At 39.7% G+C, this 19,697-nt stretch overlaps 1 protein-coding gene across 1 annotated transcript in view; it reads right to left on the bottom strand.

The window, feature by feature from the left end:
* LRP1B (LDL receptor related protein 1B) overlaps positions 1 to 19,697 on the bottom strand; it is a 1,021,752-nt gene that overhangs the window by 571,400 nt on the left and 430,655 nt on the right. The window contains exons 9-11 of the mRNA XM_034786032.1: positions 16,603 to 16,774; positions 11,305 to 11,448; positions 9,562 to 9,798 (exon numbers count right to left, since the gene is read on the bottom strand). Coding sequence (XP_034641923.1) covers positions 9,562 to 9,798; positions 11,305 to 11,448; positions 16,603 to 16,774 — 553 coding nt within the window. The remainder of the gene's footprint in view (positions 1 to 9,561; positions 9,799 to 11,304; positions 11,449 to 16,602; positions 16,775 to 19,697) is intronic.

Below are 19,697 nucleotides of genomic sequence, written 5' to 3' on the forward strand. Positions count from 1 at the left end.
ATACTGATAAGTTATACATTTCAGGGTTGGAAGTCAACAAGACTTGAGAAAAGCAAAGCAAATGATATACATCTAGTATTTTCTGTTCTTTCTTATGTTAGCTATTCTATTTGGACTCTAGTTTGAACCAGATTGTTTATTTCACACATGATGCTAACTTCCTTTACTAATCTAGAACAATATGCTTAGAAAGATGGTCTTGGAATTGACAACCAGTACATGGTTGACAAACGGTGAAACATATGTGCCACTGAGGAATTTTATCACAAATTATATGTAGGAATCCATCCATATACCGTCATAGGTATGAGGTAAATACTAATCATATCTGACAAAAGCACTGATACAGACACCCTGCTTACAACCCGACCTGTATATTAAAACCAGCCACACTAAAAAGAACAGAATATAGGTTGAATTGTGCTGCTATAAACAGCATGCAGAAGTAATGTTACTTTTTCCTATTAACCACTCCTCTAGCTTTTTCTGAAGCATCTGATTCTGGACAATGATTCTAGACCTCTGATTAGTCAGATAGGCTATTAATTATTATTATTTATTTGTATTGCAGTAGTGCCTAAGAGCTCCGGTCACGGATCAGGACCTCGTGGCCCTAGGCACTGTACAAACACAGAACCCTGGCCTAAAGAGATGAAAGTGATGTTTTCTGCATACACAGTAACAGTAACTATATTTTATTGTGTTGCATTTATTTCACCAGCCAACATACTTCACCAGGTATGAGAGGGATCCCCACAGTGACATAAGGAAGCAGCATCAAACAATTCCTTTGTAAAGAGTGACATGTATTAAATGTCATAAATTCAGTCAATCTAGAGATTATTTAAGCATCTGTTTTGGAGTCTGACTCTGAGCTAGAAAAGGTTAAGGAACTTGCAGGCTAAATTACTCAAATTCTACCTTTAAAGACATATTAGAGAAGTATATCAATAGTAATTAGGGCTGTACCTTATAAATAGCTGACAAAGCCATGTTAGATAGACTAGAGATTTGAAATGCAAACCTATACTGTTAGAGAATTAGAGGTAAATACTAATTGTATTTATTTACTTATATCTTGTTAGGTGTTAACCATGTAACCAGACAGTTCCTGTCTATTACAATATACTACTGATTCAGAGATTAAAAGGAAATAGTAAGAATTTGATGGAACTTGGGTGTAATAAAATCATTGTCTTTATTTCTCTTTGAAGTTTGAAGTAAACTGTCTATGAATTGCTTAATGGAGAATTGATGATGAATGCAACTAATTACCTGGTATACATAGGAAATAGGAGGTTTTACTTCAAAGCCACTATTCGTCACCCAAGGAATACCTGCTGTCAAGTGTCTATCGATAGCCTGCCAGAGATCTATAGAAGAACTCTAGGGCCCTGAACCTGTTATCTGACATGAGCTTGAGCTTTGTCAGAGGAAGCATGAGTTGCAAGACTGAGGTTTCCAGCACCAGTCTGGATTACCCTGCTACTTCTCATGGAAGAATTTGAACAAACTCTCTACATGGATTGCCTGTTTGGACTGTAAGTGGATGAACTGATTCTGGAAAGAACTTTTTGCAACTCAGCAGCTCACCATCTCTACTATGAAACTGACCTAAGAACCTTACTCGTATCTAAATGTATAACGATCTTTTAACCACAATACTCTCTCTCTTTTCTTTTCAAATAAATCTTAGTTTAGTTAATAAGAAATGGCCGTAAACGTGTATTTGGGTAAGATCTGAAATATTCATTGTCCTGGTGGATAATGTGTCTGATCTCTTGGGATTTATATATGAAGAACAAGATTTTCAGTCATCCTCATCATATTTGACTTGGCTGTCTGGGTGGGAGCCTACGGCTGGAGCTTTGAGGGAACTGTGGTTTTGGTTTCTGGGTAACCAGTAAGGTGTTGTAGAAGCTGTTTTGTTGCTGGCTTGGTTAATCTAATTATTAGAATAACCACCAATTTCAGGGATCGTTTGCCTCATTCATTACAGTTTGCCCTGACTGAGCATTCTCAGTGTGGCCCCTCCAGGCAACAATGGTTACATAGACCTTCAACTTTTTTTCTCAGGACTCGCTCTTTACATAGCACACTTTCTCACACAAAACCCACTTTTGTTGATCATTGCTCTAGTAAATCACGTTACATCTCTCATTCCCCAAAAGAGTGGTAAATTCCAGGACCATACACAGGACTGTAGGTCTCTTTTTCTGTGTCACACTAATATATGCATACCCTTACTCCAGAGCAGGGTAGAAAATCTTTCTGTTTGCAGAAATCCAGTACATGATACACTGAATGACATCAACAATGGCCTAAGATAAAGTGCTACAGTGTTACCCACTAGATGAAATATCAATTCCCCTGGGCTGCCACACACTTCAAATGCAATAATAGCATCTGTAAAAGGAGTCATTACTATCTCAATGAACTTGTAATATGATAAATTGTTTAACAACCTTTCACTGAGTTTGTAATATCTCTGGATTCATTATCATGTTAATAGAACTATCAAGGTTTCAAATTCCTTGCAATTTAAATATTTTCTTTTCCTGTTTGTTTTTGTCTTTTCTCATTTTTGTAATGATTTCCTTTAAATAATAAAAATGTAGCAATTTCAATTTTAAAATATGTTAAAACTTATTAAGATTATGACACAGATTTATATAAAGCACTAAAATTAAATAGTACCAAATGTCCATGCCATCCTTACGTTGCCCTACTGAGAACAGATTTTTCAGCAATATACTTTCACTTTTCATAATAGAAAACAAAAGGCTAAAGCTGGAGTTGGTGACTAAAGAAAATCACAGCAAGACATCAGATTGATGATTTTTTTAAACTGTTCTTTCCCTATAAACGTCCTCCACATCATTGTCCAGGCACAGCAGCTGTGAGCAAGGAGCATGGATTAATGAAGGTATGAGAGCACAGTTATTGTAATGTAAAAAGATCAATCAACATAAGGAAGGCTACTGTCAGTATCATTGAAGCCTATGTTAAAGACAATACAATAGATTTAGAGTAAGTCAGGATTCAGAAATTCATGGGTTTTGCATTGTTTTAATGGCAACCCTCCCCTGTAATTAAAAAAGCAGTATGATCATTTAAAGCTGTATTCTCTCAACTACTGCCATGGTTTATATTAAAATAAATTAAAAAATATAAGTATAACCCTTCTGTAGCAGGGTGACCACCCCACTCCTGCCCTGAAGGGCTTAAAACAGCCCTGGGAGAGGACTGCAGTGGGGAAAAAGCTAAGCTGATTGGAGGAAGCAGCCACAGGTGAGGCCACGCCCCAATCAGGCAACAGCTGGCCCAATAAGAGGGCTGAGGGCCAGAGACTGAGAGACACACACTCTCTAGCTTTTGAGAGCGAAGGACCTGGCTGCCTGGGAGTGGAGCAGGGTACCTGAGGTGGAGCAGTGCTGGGGAAGGGCAGAGGGAGCTGGGGAGCTCCAGCCTAGCAAAGCTCCAGGCTGCTGGCCGAGTTAAGGGCCCAGAAAGGTACTGGGGCTGCAGAGGGGCAGCCCAGATACAGGCAGAGGCAGCTGGTCGAACCCTGCTTGCTGATGATGAGTGGTTTATACACTGCAGTCTGCCCCAGGGAGTGGGGGCTAGACAATGACTGGCAGTAGCCACTGAGGCAAGGTGGAGATTGCGGGTTCCCCTAGGAGGGGAGACCCAGCTTGTGGGTTATTGCTAGGGGGCTGAATCCTGACATAGAGGGACACTGGGGTCTGGAAGGGACACAGGGGCCAGAGGCAGGCGAGACACTGGCCTGCATAGGGCGCTCTGTGCTGAAAGAGCTGAATCCCTAGATGACCAGCAGGAGGTGCCACACTGGTGAGTCATCGTCCCGCAACACCTTCTCATCTTTCAAGATGCAACTCTTGGGTCTGTCTTGTCTCTCCTGTTCATTTTACTTTCTTTATATGGTCCTGCAAGATGCAGACCACCACCTGCAATGACCTGAACTTCAATGGAAGTCAACTAAATGTTTTTTTATCAGAAAAAGCAAATTAGTTGAAACTGAAACGTTTTGCAGAAATGTATCAGTTGCAACAAAACCTTTGTCTGGAAGGTTTCCGTAGTCCAGCATGGAATTTCTGGTCAAAACCAGAAAGTGATCCACCCCAGAATAGCAAATAGCTAAGGACCTCCATTTTGGGGTTTTATTATGTTTAACATTTCCTTGGAATTCATCTGTATTTATTACAAAAATTAAAAATGGATGAAATCAGTTGAGAAAATTAACAACACAGCTTTGTGGGCAGGAAAAACCCAACAAAGGTAGAAAAGTAAGGATATTGAAAGTAAATGCAGTTTAACACTAGTTAATATTTTACTTTTAGCTTTGTTTATTAAAAACTTTACTATGTAGAGGAAGTGGATGGGGATATGCTGAAGGGCTGGAGTCAAAATGAGGTCTATCCATCAGAGGAAGCAGATGGGCAGGGATCCACGTGATAGCACCCATCTCTCTTCACCCACTGTATAGCTGCAGCAGCTACCAACTCACAGTTACCCTCCTCTGAACAAGTACAATGTGCCATCTGGTAGGGACTCTGCAGGGGACAGCCAGGTATGGGGAGTTCCAGCACTTGCAAAATTTATGTTAAAAAAATCAGTAAACCCCAAACTTCAAGTTTTTCAAAACCCAGGAATTTTTCAGATACAGTCAGTAAATTCCAAAAATGAAAAGAAAGGGGAAAAATACATCACAGAAAACTGGATGCAAACAGGTCACTATGGAGACTGCTAGAAATAAGTCACATTTATAGGGATAATACATATTAGACGAATGGGGCAGAAGATTTGAAAATACACAAGTTTTCCAAAACATGTTGATCAAGCTCTGCTTGTATCACTAATAAACTAGAGTATTGGTGTATTTTGGTCTTTCATCTTGTTTGATATGGATTTAATGTAATGTTCTGTCATAAACTCTGAATGCATCATGACAGGCCATTCTCTCAAATGGGGAAAGAGCCTACAAGCAAGAGTAATTGTCAGTCTCCTCACACCAAATGGACAGTGTTTTGGGGCCACTGGATTTGTGTAATTCCAGTTTCAGTAGCCCCTCTCCTGCATTGGTCCAGTGCATCCCCATCACTTTCCACACTAAGCTTTGTGGACAAAATGACACCGTGTACTCTTGCTCTACCCTCTTTAGGAAATTGCTGGAAAGACCTTCCGTAAGCCCACCTATGCCAGAGTAAACTGCGTGCTATATTAATAAGAACTAAAAATCTAAAATAAGTGTGAAATGACAAACTAGGACACAAGAGTTCAAAAATGGTCTAAATTTTCAACAATGGGCTAAGAATTACTTGCTCACCACACTTGTTGAAATTACTTTAGTCTGCTAAATCTAACTCAACATGTATGCATTTCTTACTATTTCACAAATTGTAATAAACCCTGTGACATCCATGCTATAGTGACTTGTGCTGCAATCCCTCAAAGTATGTAGAAAATTGCAGGCACAAATAAGATCTAGGTCAATAGCTTCCTGGTAAATTAACAATATTCAGCGTACCCAAAAAGATTCAAAATGGGGGGGCGGGGAGAATGCTACTACAGGATCCAATACATTCAGTGTTGTAAATTCTTTTTGCTAAATTATTTAAATGAAAGACCCAAAAGCATTCAAATATATTCCTTATTCTTTCCTTTAGCTTCAAGTCAGATCATGACCAAGGTGAAATCCTGGCCCCAATGAAGTCAATAGCAAAACTTCCTTTGACTTTAATGGGGCAAGGATTTCACCCTAGATCTCTAATAGTTTCACAACTTCAATGCAAAAAGCATTAAGTATTGCAATCAACTCACTACTTTGTGTAATTTAAAGTTAAAGAAAGGAATAAGGAATACAATTTTGATCAATGACTTACTTCATAAGTAAAAGTTATCCTGAAGCAATTTTATCCGTGTTTAGCATTCTGGACATTCTACTGGATGTTGGTAATTAACAATATCACCAAGGAGGAGGACATCACACCCTAATGCAGTGGTGTAGCTCTATTGACTTCACTGAAACTGTGCTGAATTACTGACTAGCTTACTGTCAACTTACTAGCTGAAGAACTGGCCCCATAATAGAAGTGAAGACAATAATCATTTTTATTTTTACATAGTCCCTTTAAACAGATACATCCCAAAGTACTTTACGAACTGTGCTGGCTGTTCAAACTACATACAGAAGTTCGGACTTTGCCCAGCCTTGGCCACATGTATAAGGAATCGCCAGGGCAGAAGGAGCCTTTTCCCCACTCTCCTGTGAACTTTTGTTCTTGTACTCCTCAGCATGCAAGTATTATGTGGGTGCAGTGCTTACAATAGGGTGACCAGATGTCCCGATTTTATAGGGACTGTCACGATTTTATGGGGACAGTCCCGAGTTTGGGGACTTATTTTTATATAGGCTCCTATTACCCCCCACCCTGTCCCAATTTTTCACATTTGCTGTCTGGCTACCCTAGCTCACAATGATATTAAACAAATCAAAAGGGACAAGGAGGGATGAAAGCAGAGCTTCATGTTCTCCACACTAGACAGTAGGGCTTGTGAACTCCACAGTTCCCTGTTCATGGGAGCTCTAACTGGACAACCCTTAAATTTCTTGAATGTTTCTGATTTCTTTGTTACAGTATTCAACCAGCTCTCATTATGAAAACGTGAAACCAGGTTTATAATGCATATTGGAACCCTAATTATAGCTACCATTTCTATATCTATGTATATATAGATGAGGGTATCACCTCTACCGTCTCTTTTGGAGGAAACTTGCTGGGTGCTGTCAAATAGTTACCAACAGTACACAACAGTTTAGTACAGGAAGCTAAAAATGAGGATTCACAAGGGGCATCAAGATACAACACTGCAATGTACTGAGCTCTGTCAGTAGGTTCCTGTGTGTGCAGACTGAATTACTTGAGTTGGAATATTGCTAGGGTTAACACACCTACTCTTGCAAGAAGTGCCATGCACAAGTAATGAGGACCTGTGATCAGAGAAATGGCAACTATAGCAGCATAGTGCCCCCTAACACCATGCTAACAGAGAAAAGAGTGTTCCCTACTAAATTGCTTTGTGAAAGACCTGATTTTCTCTAGTTGTCCCCCACCCAAGCACTGAGCCAATCCATCCCAGCTGAGTTTATGAGGTCTGACAAGGATAACGTGGAAATGATATGGCAAGATGCCATATTAATTTTTAAAATGATGAAAAATACCACGACAAGTACTCTTCAAATATGCTTAGTATTATGAAACTACAGGAACTCCTCACTTAACGTTGTAGTTATGTTCCTGAAAAGTGCGACTTTAAGCAAAACGATGTTAAGCAAATCCAATTCCCTTCCCCCATACAGCAAGCAGGAGTCTCTGGGAGCAGCTCCAAGGCAGAGGGCAGGAGCAGCACATGGCAGTGGGGGGAGGGACAGCTGCTGCACAGGGAACTTAGGGGAGTGGGGAGCTGATGAGGGGCTGCTGGTCCACCCTGGTTCCAACCACCCACCAGCTAGCTGCAACGGGCTGCTCTTCCTGCAAGCAGTGGACAAAACAGGCGGCTGCCAAATGAGGTTAAAAGGGAGCATTTCACAACTTTAAATGAGCATGTTCCCTAATTGATCAGCTACTTAACATCGAAACAACGTTAACTGGGATGACTTTAAGTGAGGAGTTCCAGTATATGGAGCACTGCCTAACTTAGCGTATGTCTACACTTCAGCTGGGAGCATGCTTTCCAGCTCAGGTAGGAAGATATGTGCTTCAGTTAGCATGCTAAAAATAGCAGTGTAGTTGGGGGTAGCAGCTCAGGTGGTAGCAGCCTGTGTATGTACCTGGGTGTCTGGGAGGGTTTGTACCCAGGAAGCTAGCCAGAGCTGCCACTAACCCCAGCTACACTGGTCTTTTTACAGCACTAGTTTGGGCAGAGCTACCATATGTATGTCTACCCGAGCTGGGAACCATGCATAAAACAAAAGACAAATTCCATGGTGTAGCACATGAGACCTGGGGATAAATCATTCTCAGTGGAAGGGATCCAGCTATGGAATAAACTTACAGAGTATATTAGGCAAATCACATCAGACTATCTTTAGGAAACACTGCAAAATGTTCCTCTTCGAAAAAATATTTCCATCATAACAAGAATGACACAACAGAAGAAGAAGAGCACTGTGTTGCTCAAAAGCTTGTCTCTCTCACCAACAGAAGTTAGTCCAATAAAAGATATTACCTCACTCACCTTGTGCAACTTATAACATTGATACATTGATCTACCCAAACACCCACCAAAAACAAACAAACAAACAGAGTTTTGTAACAAACAAATCTACCAGTCAACATCAAAATTAAACATATAAAAACAAAGTTTATTTTTATCCCCAACAGCACAGTATAAAACCCTAAGATCACATACACACAAACACCATAAAAAGCTTTAATTAATTACTATGATATATCAAGCCATCATATTTTGCTTATATCAGTCCTTTTTTACATAGAAAATGTCCTTTGTCATGCCACTTAGCAGACCAAAGAAGCCTTAAAGCTGTTGGAGAAAGCCACTGGTGAATTCCCCGTGCAGGGAAACTGTGTATAAAGCTGGTGGGGGTGGCTTTGTCACTTCAGGACTATCTTCCCTTTCCCCATTGTAAGGGGGAAATGGAAGTATATTGGGGGTGTTCAAGGGCAGGGCATGGAGAAGAGGAGGATGCATACGGAGCAGAGCTATACATGACCCATTATTAGCATAAGATTCCTGAGAGACTTCATGCTAGTAGCATAAATTAGGTTTACCCTTACAAAGCCTTAATGTGCTGGAGCCATGTGACCCTGTTAGGGAGCCGCAACTGGCTACCAACAGCCTCCTGGCCTTTCTGCTCACTCTGTGCAGCTCAAAGACAGTGAAGAATCAAGTCCAGAGTGCTTTTTATTACAGCCAGGACTTGACTAAAGCCCCACCAGTGAAGGCTGCCAAATCACCTCATTAGCATTCTGGCCACATCACCTCACCAGCCAACAGTCCCATTTTGTGATCTTTCTTCAGGCCTCTGCCAAAAGGAAGATTGTGATGTTCTTCTTAGCAAACCCTTTTCACTCAGGGGCATCTACCAGTTTTGGACACTTTGGGCTTGATCTAGCCCAATTTATTGACCTTTTTCCACTGGCATCACTTTATTTTATTATTAAATAATTAACTGCAAACTATCTGGTATCAGGTAGATCACAATAGATCCTGAATATCTCCAGTCTGATTTTCACAGGCGCTGAGAAAACATGGAAGACAATGAGAGCTGCAGGTGCTCAGCATCTGTGAAAGCTATCCCTCAAGAAACAGAAAAATGCAAATGCAGAGCTGTAAAACAGGAAAGGAAGGGGGAAAGGAAATTATTTAAACTTCTCCAACTTTAAAAAGGTTTAGTTTGGCTTCAGGTTCAGTGACAGGCTTGGGTGAGGCTTTTCATTGATTTGGATTCTATATGGATCAGTTCACCTTCTCATTAGCGACATCCTTTTGCTGTTGCTATCACCTCCCATCACTTACCATCTTTCAAGATTGTCTCACGCTCTGTGCCATCAATTTTCTGTCGCCCAATCAGGAAGCTTGTAGTGTCAGCGAAGTAGATGTAATTGGTCTCTGCATGGAAGTCCAGAGCACGAGGGTTGACCAGGTTTTCTATGGGGATCATGTATTCATCAGCAACTTTGGAATTCAGGTCCATTCCTCGTATGATTCCCGGGCGTCCCTTCCCATAAAACAGGAACAACTCATTCTTTGGTCCTGCAGAAGAAAGATTGCAAAATGCAAACAACCATTGCCGCCTAATCTTCTTTATGCTGCATAATGTCACTTGTTAATTAACCGGCACAATTAGAGGTTTTTTATTCAATACCAAAAACTAAACCCTTAAATATTCTGAATGTATCTAAACTCAAAAAGACTAGCTAATTACATTACCTTAATTAAAATACAAATAACTTCTGTGATTAGGTTATATCTAATTAATCATTCTTTTGTCTGTAACAGTCCACGTTGCAAAAACATGACAGATCATAAGATCACACTGGCTACAAAGTTAAACAGCATGTATAATATCGTAGGCATTTAATTTTACAATTCATTAGGCTCTGTCAAGGCTGTTGTAGACAGTGACTGTGGCATTCATTAAATCTGACAATACAGAAAACTTCAGCAAATTCAAAACAGACCACTCAAAATCTTTCATCTGAAGACAGGCAGAAACCAATAAATCAAAAGATCTTTATCTCATTTGGACAGTGCTAAGAATCCACACAAATGACTCTCAAAGTTTTGCTGCAAACATAAGAAAAAAATTATGGCAAAACTTTTCATCAATGCCTCTAGAGCTCTAGGTTGATTTTTTAATCAAATCTGTTTGGTTTTAGCTGATGTACATAAAATTCAGTTACAGGGTGGGAAGAAAGAATAAACTATTTATTTGAAAATTTCATCAGATTTTTTATTGATGATGCCCAAACCCCAAAAGCATTTGAGAATCAGTTTAGTTTACCTATAAGTGTCAAAATACGAGCATCCATCTACTTGTGCGGTCCGCATCACACTATTATCTGAACTAAACCAAACGTCTTTGGCCAAGAGATCAGACTAAAAATCTCAGAAAACCAAGCTTTCTCATAAAAGTTTTACGACTCATATTTTGGTTGGATCAGATAATCTACAGGTTGTGTTTCTCTCAGAATACTCCTTCTGCTACTGGTCCCAGCCCAAATCAGGAATTTTCAGAGAAGAAATACTTGAGCTTCAAAAAATGTTTGCACTTCTTATGTTACTCAAATCAACTTGTTCTTCCAAACTATCATGGACGAAACCCTGTTTGACTTATTCACACAGGGGGACTGCTTATGAATCAGAATGGTGAGAAGGATTTGACCCGCTGTGGGTAAAAATTAATGTGAAAGTATTTAATTCTGTTGCATTACTGATGTATTATGACACCACATAAACAGAGAGTAAAAGTTACTAAATGAAAATTTGGAAGGATTTGGTTTTGTTGTTGTTGTTGTTTTTAATTTTAGTCAATAGTGCCTCGGGTTAAATTTACCCATTTCTATAGAATGAATTTAGTCAGATAGCTTTAAGGGAATAAAAGGAGAATGTGAGCAAAATGGCAGGTGCATATTGCAAGCAAATTTTACCTAACAACTTATGTTATTTCTATTGTTGTTGATGATAATGTTAATTAACACTCAGAATGCTACTCTGAAATATTAGCTGCTAGCAAAGTGTTTGATTTTAACAACATACTTTTGCATGACCTGCCATCACTTCCCAAGACGAAGCCAGTCCTGCAGCGACAAGTCCGTGTTTTGTAGTTGCTGCTGAGCAGACAGATGTGCGAACATCCCCCTGGCATTCCATATGGGTCTACTTCACATGCATGGCTTCTGACTACAACAAATGAAAAATAGCATGCTTGAAATCTTTTAAAAGCAGGATAATTATATGCATCAGCATGTTGAGAGTTTAGACAGAAAAGTGAATCTGAGCTACAATCCATCTTTTCCCAGCATACAGTCATAAAAGAGGTCAGAATTTTTAAAAATGATGCCCCAAACAGACAGGTATATAAATTCAAAGTGGTATAATGTAGCTATTAAACCACATTCCACATTGGAGTAGGTACGCCAGCACTCTATATGAACAATAGACCTGAGAAGCATTCGCGGAAGTAGCACATCACAGTGGAGACTGACATTATTTAACAGATTGCAGTGTGTGCTCCTTCCATATCAACTAAGCTCAGTATTGATCCACACCCTGGCTCTATATCCTTGTGGGGGAGTCTACTACTATCTCCCAGTCATTACGCCTAGTGAGGACAGGACTTGGATTTTGGCAAATCCATGTACACAAAAGCAGTAAGGCTTCCCCACACACTCTTTTCCACATTTGCACCACTATGAAGAGCAAGCCACAGATTGCCCAAAATGTTCATTTCTCTTGATATTATATTTTAAAGGCATACTTCTGAATTAACAGTAAGAGCATCCAAAATTAGGTATGAAAATATTTGATAATTAAGATAATGGAAAAGACTTACCTTCTAATTCCACCTGTCTGAAGATATCATCTTCCAGAATTTTTATTCAGGGTTTCTAGCTACTTAGTAATTCTCTTAGTTCTTTAGATTTATTGACACTTGAGGGTACAGACAGTGGGGTAGAGTGTGAACTAGGCCACCTATTGACGGGCACATACCACCCCTGTCAAGTATAAATGCTGGCCTGCAAACATTCTAGTTAGGTCCTAGGTTTGTAATCTATCATTTAAATCAGCTTCTGCACCAAATGACTGGTGGATAACTAATGTGACACCAATTTTTAAAAAGGGTTCCAGAGGTGATCCTGGCAATTACAGGCTGGTAAGCCTGACTTCAGTACTGGGCAAACTGGTTGAAACTATAGTAAAGAACAAAATTGTTAGACACATAGATGAACATAATTTGTTGGGGAAAAGTCAATATGGTTTTTGTAAAGGGAAATCATGCCTCACCAATCTACTAGAATTCTTTGAGAGGGTCAACAACATGTAGACAAGGGGGATTCAGTGGATATAGTGTACTTAGAGTTTCAGAAAATCTTTGACAAGGTCCCTCACCAAAGGCTCTTAAGCAAAGTAAGCAGTCATGGGATAAGAGGGAAGGTCTTCTTATGGATTTGGTAACTGGTTAAAAGATAGAAAACAAAGGGTAGGAATAAATGGTCAGTTTTCAGAATGGAGAGAGGTAAATAGTGGTGTCCCTCAGGAGTCTGTACTGGGACCAGTCCTTTCAACATATTCATAAATGTCTGGAAAAAGGGGTAAACAGTGAGGTGGAAAAATTTGCATCTGATACTCAAGATAGTTAAATCCCAACCAGACTGCAAAGATTTACAAAAGGATCTCACAAAACTGGGTGACTGGGCAACAAAATGGCAGGTAAAATTCAATGTTGATAAATGCAAAGTAATGCACATTGGAAAACATAATTCCAACTATACATATAAAATTAGCTATTACCACTCAAGAAAGAGATCTTGGAGTCATTGTGGATAGTTCTCTGAAAACATCCACTCAATGTGCACAACAGTCAAAAAAGTTAACAGAATGTTGGGAATCATTAAGAAAGGGATAGATGATAAGGCAGAAAATATTATAATACTTCTATATAAATCCATGGTACGCCCACATCTTGAATACTGCGTGCAGATTCTATATAAATCCATGGTACGCCCCATCTCAAAAAAGATATATTGGAATTGGAAAAGGTTCAGAAAAGGGCAACACAAATTATTAGGGGTATGGAACAGCTGCCATATGAGGAGGTATTAATAAGCCTGGGACTTTTCAACTTGGAAAAGAGACGACTAAGGGGGGATATGATAGAGGTCTATAAAACCATGACTGGTGTGGGGAAAGTAAATAAAGAAATGTTATTTACTCCTTCTCATAACACAAGAACTAGGGTTACCAAATGAAATTAATAGGCAGTAGGTTTAAAACAAACAAAAGAAATATTGTATGTGTGTGTGTGGGGGGGGGGGAAGGGGATTCTAGTCTAGGAACCTCTCAATAGTGGGTCTTGTAGGTTCTTGTAGTTTGAATTTAAAATAATCTGTCTTGGACAGCTTCTATAAAAACCAGTTAAAGGAAAGATCATCCCCTGCTGAGACACTTCCTTTGTTCTTCTCTATAGCAGAAAAATCTGTATCTACTATCAAAAAGAGAACCCCAGTTCATCTGGGTGCCTCTTATATGGAGGAACACTCATCTGATAAGCTAAGTGCTTCCAACTGCAAAGCTGAGGCTCAAAAATAGCAAGATGTGAATGCTTGGTGAAGACTTGGTTTTGCTGGTGATAGCAGAGAACACTTTGCTGAGGAAGCTGTTCTCAAGAAGAAGCTATGCCTGTGTCAACATATGCAGCATTGGCACTGAGTCCTGGTGCTCACTGATCTTGTCCAACTCAGGTTTTAGCTTTGAGCATCTTGGACTGGCCTCATGCCAGACTTCTAGAAGTCTCCTTGAGATTCCTCAAGGAGGGCTTGGAGGTGGCACCCATGTTATTATTCTGCCACACCGGTAAAGGTGGAAGTCGCAAAGTGGCCTTCCTTCCTCTTTAGATGCCATACTTGAAATAAGGGGCGAAAGGTCCTTAAAAGTCATTGGCCACAACTCATGACATTGAGGGAATCGCAAGAGTGAAAGAAGATCAAGTACAAAGACAGACAACAAATGATAAGATGTTTGGATGCTCAACAAACTTTTGCTTTGGAGCTCCTGGGACTCAGACACTGGGGTGAGGATCACAGTGCTGCCACAAGAGGACCAGGAAACCAGAAAAAATGCCACAGCAGGGGCAAAAAAAGAAGAGGGTGGGGGTTCTGAAAAAGATTAGTGATACCTGCAAACCAAAACAGGTGCTGAAGCACGAGAGTGCTAAGAAGAAAAAGTACCAAAGTGCTGAGAAAAACAAGTGCCAGGGAACCAATGTAAAACCAGGTGCTCAAATAGGGTAAGTACTGCTGAAGGATACCAGACAGGCTTCATTAGAATCCTGGGTGCTGGAGATCAAAGAAATAGTCTCCTGTGGGGAGATCCTTTGCCATCTTCATCAAGGAGAAAGTGACGGGAGCATTCATAAAGCACTTGGGTTTTTGCACAAAAATGAGGATACATGATGGATGCTGGACAGCAGGACATGCTATATCTAAGTGAAAACACAGCCAGTGCTCTTTCCAGAGCACTTTTTCTGGCATTCAGGATCATGATCTTCCCTACCCTTTCCAGATATGCCTCATCTGAATGCTAACCCCTCCACTAGTTCCCTAGTTCAGTAAGCCAGATTATGGATTCCTCTTGTACAGGGAGCTCGGAGACAGGATTCCTATATTCTAATTTCACTCTTCTAGCACACCTATGCAGGGCTCAAAGCCTATTTTCTTTTTTATTCCCAACTTTCTGTTTTTGTTTTCTTAACAAATAAAATATTATTCAAGTTCCATATTCTAAAGGTATAACAGAAACCTAACCAAGCTGAGATAGCCTGTACAGCAAATCTTAATGAGCAAGAAACATGTCCATTCAGAACATAACTGGTCTAGTATAACAAAGAGCACAGGAGAATACCACATAGTCACAAAGGATGTAACAAAAGTTACATCAAAATCATATATCCTGTGTGCTAAACCTCCTTGCTCCCCCCCTGAGGACAAGAGGTCAGCCTACACCACTATGATTCTGTGCAATGCTCTTCGTGGATGGCATCTGCAGATCAATGTTCTCAACTATGGGTTGAAAATCAGTTCATCCAATCTATATCAAGCGAGAGTTTGATGCAGCTTCAGAATCCTTTGTAACATAACAGTTCAATTATATAATAAAGTTCACATTGTCTGTAAAACTGGTGTGCCAGTTCCCATGTTAGAGTAGCCAAAGCAATAATATCTGTTCATGTGAATGATATCAAATAGCTCTTCTTGGGAAACCATCATTTTACAAAATTAGAGCCTTACCTTTCAGTGTCTGCACGTCCAAAATTTCCACAAAAATCAGTCGGTATTTTGTGTGTGCAAGGTCTGCAGGATCAGGCCCGTAATTAGAACTGTGCAGGAATGGGATTTTCCCATCAACAAAAAATTTTGAGATTTTGAATGTTTTCATTTTGAATTAGAACAAAAACAAAAAAAAAATCAAAACAAATGTGTGAGGGGAAGGTGAGAAATATCCATTTTAGGATAATTGAAACATTTTTTTGGCTTGCTGACTGCCCTCCTAACAGGTGTCCAGCTGCCTGGAGTCCTGGGCTGCCCATCAGGTGGACACCTGGGGAGCCAGGCAGCCTGGAAATCTTGGAAGCCTGAGGAGCTGACCAACCAGGGATTCTGGGGAGCTTAGGATCCCAGGGAACTCCAGCCTTCAGCACCCCACCAGGCAGCCAGCCAGGGATTCAGATATTCCACCAGCTGGGAAGTCTGTAACCCTGGGGATCCTGGCTCCCTGGCCACCCACCAGGCGGGCAACCTGGGATCCTGCAAGGCAAGAAGCTAGCCACCCATTGAGCCCTAGAACCCAGGGAACCTAGCTTATGGCAGCCCATCAGGCAGGCTACTGAGGATCACTGGGAACCTCAGTTCTCAGGAAGCTCACGAGGCTCACTGCCATGGAATCTGGAGGCTTGGGAGGATAGAGAAGCGAGTGGGCTGGCTTGCAAGTTGGCAGGAAAATGAACAGGCAGGCAAGCTTGCAGGCTGCCTGCTTTCTGTTGAAAGTTTTAACAGAATCAGCTCATGTCCAATCAGTATTTTCCAATGGGAAACTGTTCCATGGGAACGTTTTTGACCTTCTCTACTCATATCTATTTTCCTAACAGATGCACAGAAGAGTTACATAAGTAACTCCATTACTTGTCATAGGGGTTTTCTACATAAAAATCATACCTATCAATATGCCTGTTAGAACAAAGGGCAGATTAGCCCCCAGCATAACCGCAAAGATTTCAGTGAAGTTACACCAGAACTGGCTCCAGAGAAGAGTGTACCACAAAGAGAATTTTGAGCGTACCTGATGGTTGCGTTCTTTTCTGATAGACATGGATCTCTCTTGCATTTTCAAGTCTAATCAGTGACTGAACATCTGTGCGATTGTATCTGTTTATTTGTAAGATGCTGAAGTTATCTGAATTAGTTGCATATAGATAGTTTTCAAATACTGTTAAACTATAAAGATGCCTAACCTGAAAAAGAGAAAAAACATGGCTATTTTTATCATGACTTTAGAAAATAAATAATAATAATAATAATAATGTAATATATAGAGACTGAACTGTACAACAGAACCAGTTTTTGAAAAAGTCAATAAATATTTTTAAAATCTCAGTGAAGCCTAACCATCAAGTGATTTCTGGTTTCTTTTCACTAGGGCAATATAATATTTTGATTAAAATTCATGTTTTACAATTAAATTTATGTAAAGACAGAAAAAAATCAATATTTTATATTTTTATATATATATATATATTTTCACACACACATACATACATACACACACCCCATTCTAAACACACTTCTATAAGTCTCACAGACCGTTTTTTGTCTTAGCTGTGTCTGTCTTCTAGATTGTAAACTCTTCAGTACAGGAAATGTTTTAAGTGAGTAATAAATAATAAATTAATAATAATAATAGCAACAGCATTCAGTATAGAGTAGTAAAAGGCTATTATCTACATACAAAATGGAAGACTCATGCATGCACAATACGTAAGGTGACTCACTTTCTTATCTGAATAATGTTATAATTAGAGTTAAGTGAATGCTGTAAAATGTTTTCAATAAATATTTTCTTAAATTTTTAAATGGGGTGTATCAGGCCTTTGTGGCTCCTACTGGAGGACCCAATACTCTTCTATACCCCGCGCTACGAAGCAGTGAGATGGCAGGAAAACAGCAGCAGAGGCGGGTCCTCCAGACCTACTCAAAGAGGCCTCACGAGAGCAGCTATCTTGGAAGCTAGAGAGACTTGGTCCTCCTAGGACTAGAAGAGCTAGAGACAACCAATGATCCAGCAGGTTCAGATAAAAGGAGCTGCAGGGCCTTTGCAGATCAGTTTCTGGCTAGGACCAGAGGAATGAAGAAGGGTGCTCCCCCCCTGACCCGGGAACAGAACCTGAGAAGGTAAAAGGGGCCTTGTAGGAAGAGCCCCAGGGAAATAGCAGTGATGGATTGGAATGAACAGTATGTAGTTGCTGTGTATGGGGTCCCTGGGTTTGAACCACAAGTAGTGGGTGGGCCTGGGTTCCCCTACCAGCCACAAGTAAAGTGGCATAAACCCCAAGAAGGGGATAAGCCTTATTTGGGAGTCAGAATAAAAGGATGAATTTAAAGGATCCAGAGATGGGGCTGAGACCCTCGTGGGTGCAAATAGACTGTTTAATTACCAAACTCTTTAATACCCAGAAAGGGGTTCATTTGGACTTTGTGACTTGGCCAGAGGGCCAAGCCTTTGAAGACTGATCAAGGTCAGCCAGCAATCTGTAGGGGGAGCAAAGGTGGAGAAAAGGAGTGTAGTACCCCATCCAGTTGCTCAAAGGCACTCCACAGGTGAATGCCCCGTTACATCATCCTAGCACTCCTTTTTGTGTTGACTTTCTGTGAATTTTTGGGTGGCTGTATTTTACTGGAATAAATGCTTGCTAAAAATAAATTCTAACATCGTATTCATAGTATTCAGGCTTAATGTGTGTATCTATGCATGTGTGGAAATGCATTCATTCAGTCAAGAAACAGGGACACAAAGTTAGTTAACTAACCAATCACTTTTATCAAACAACTTGAATATCAAACATCCAATATTCCAGAGACTCTTTGTGACCAACTGAAACAGATTAAAAAATAAAATAAAATAATTATTTTGAAAAAAAAATCAAGGAAATTCCAATTTGATGGTTGACATTCCAAAAGATGAATATTTGATTCTATTAATCAAGGAATTATTCACTGTGATGTATCCACTCAGCTCAATGTTATGCTGGACACACAGACACCTTTCTTAAAATTCTTATTTTGTACCACTAAAATCCCACCCATTTCTGAAAATTACTCCCACCGGGCCAGATCTTGGCATCCATACTCAGACCTTACTCAGTCAAAACTCTAAACTGAAATCAATAAAAGTTTTGCCTGATTAAGACTCAATAGGATTTAGTCCAATCATAGTTATGGGAATATGGAGAAGAAAACACTGAAAATAACGATGTATCTGCATCACTTTGCAGTAAACTATTGCAATGCCAATGTTTTACCAAAAAATATTATATTATATTTGTAAATATTTTAATATTGAAGGAATAGAGCCTTGTGCATTATAATTTCTTCCCCCACCCCATTTGCCCATTTCTTAACGTTTTATTATTCATTTGCATCCCATTGTGAGGTACTATACTGACTTAATTGGAGTTGTGCAACTTATTTTTATGATGTATTTTATGATGTTTTAATTATTTTTTATCTGTTTTATGCATTATTGTGATGGATTTTAAGCATAAATGCAATTCCCCAAGTATCTTGCAAACATGGAAAGACATATAGCTTACTACCAATGAAGCCAAAGAGATGGAAGCCAAAGAGACTACACATGACTATGCCAGTAAGCAATAAGCCAAATCTTGTTTTCAGGATCAAGACTTTAATATCTACAAAGAATACCAGTTAATATACTTGAATTATATAGATTTAAAGGAATCCATTTTTATCATTTTTATGAGATGAACAGACTTTTTTATAAGAGCAAAAAATAGAATTCCATTTCCCAGTGTTTAAATATGTCTATATGTTCATTCAGCTAAAATTTCTCTCTGTTTATTTGATTATGTAACCTCCTCCCCTGATAATAATTTCTAGCCCCTAACTTTCCAGTAGTGTCCAGCTTCCCAGTAACTGGATCAAATTCAGCCCTGGGATAAACTGACAACTCCAATGAAATCCATTGAAATCACCAGAGTGGACTGAGATGATTGATAGTTTGCTTCTTCTGTATGTGATTTAACAGGCTGCCCTAATAGCCAATTGGAATGCTTAACATTTTGCTACTTCTCACTCCCTCAAACAACCAGCATTCAAGGACGCATTTTATATTCTCTCCATTCTTATCTAGCTAGATTG

The sequence above is a fragment of the Trachemys scripta genome, chromosome 11 (assembly GCF_013100865.1).
Source record: "Trachemys scripta elegans isolate TJP31775 chromosome 11, CAS_Tse_1.0, whole genome shotgun sequence".
NCBI classification, from domain to species: Eukaryota; Metazoa; Chordata; order Testudines; family Emydidae; genus Trachemys; species Trachemys scripta.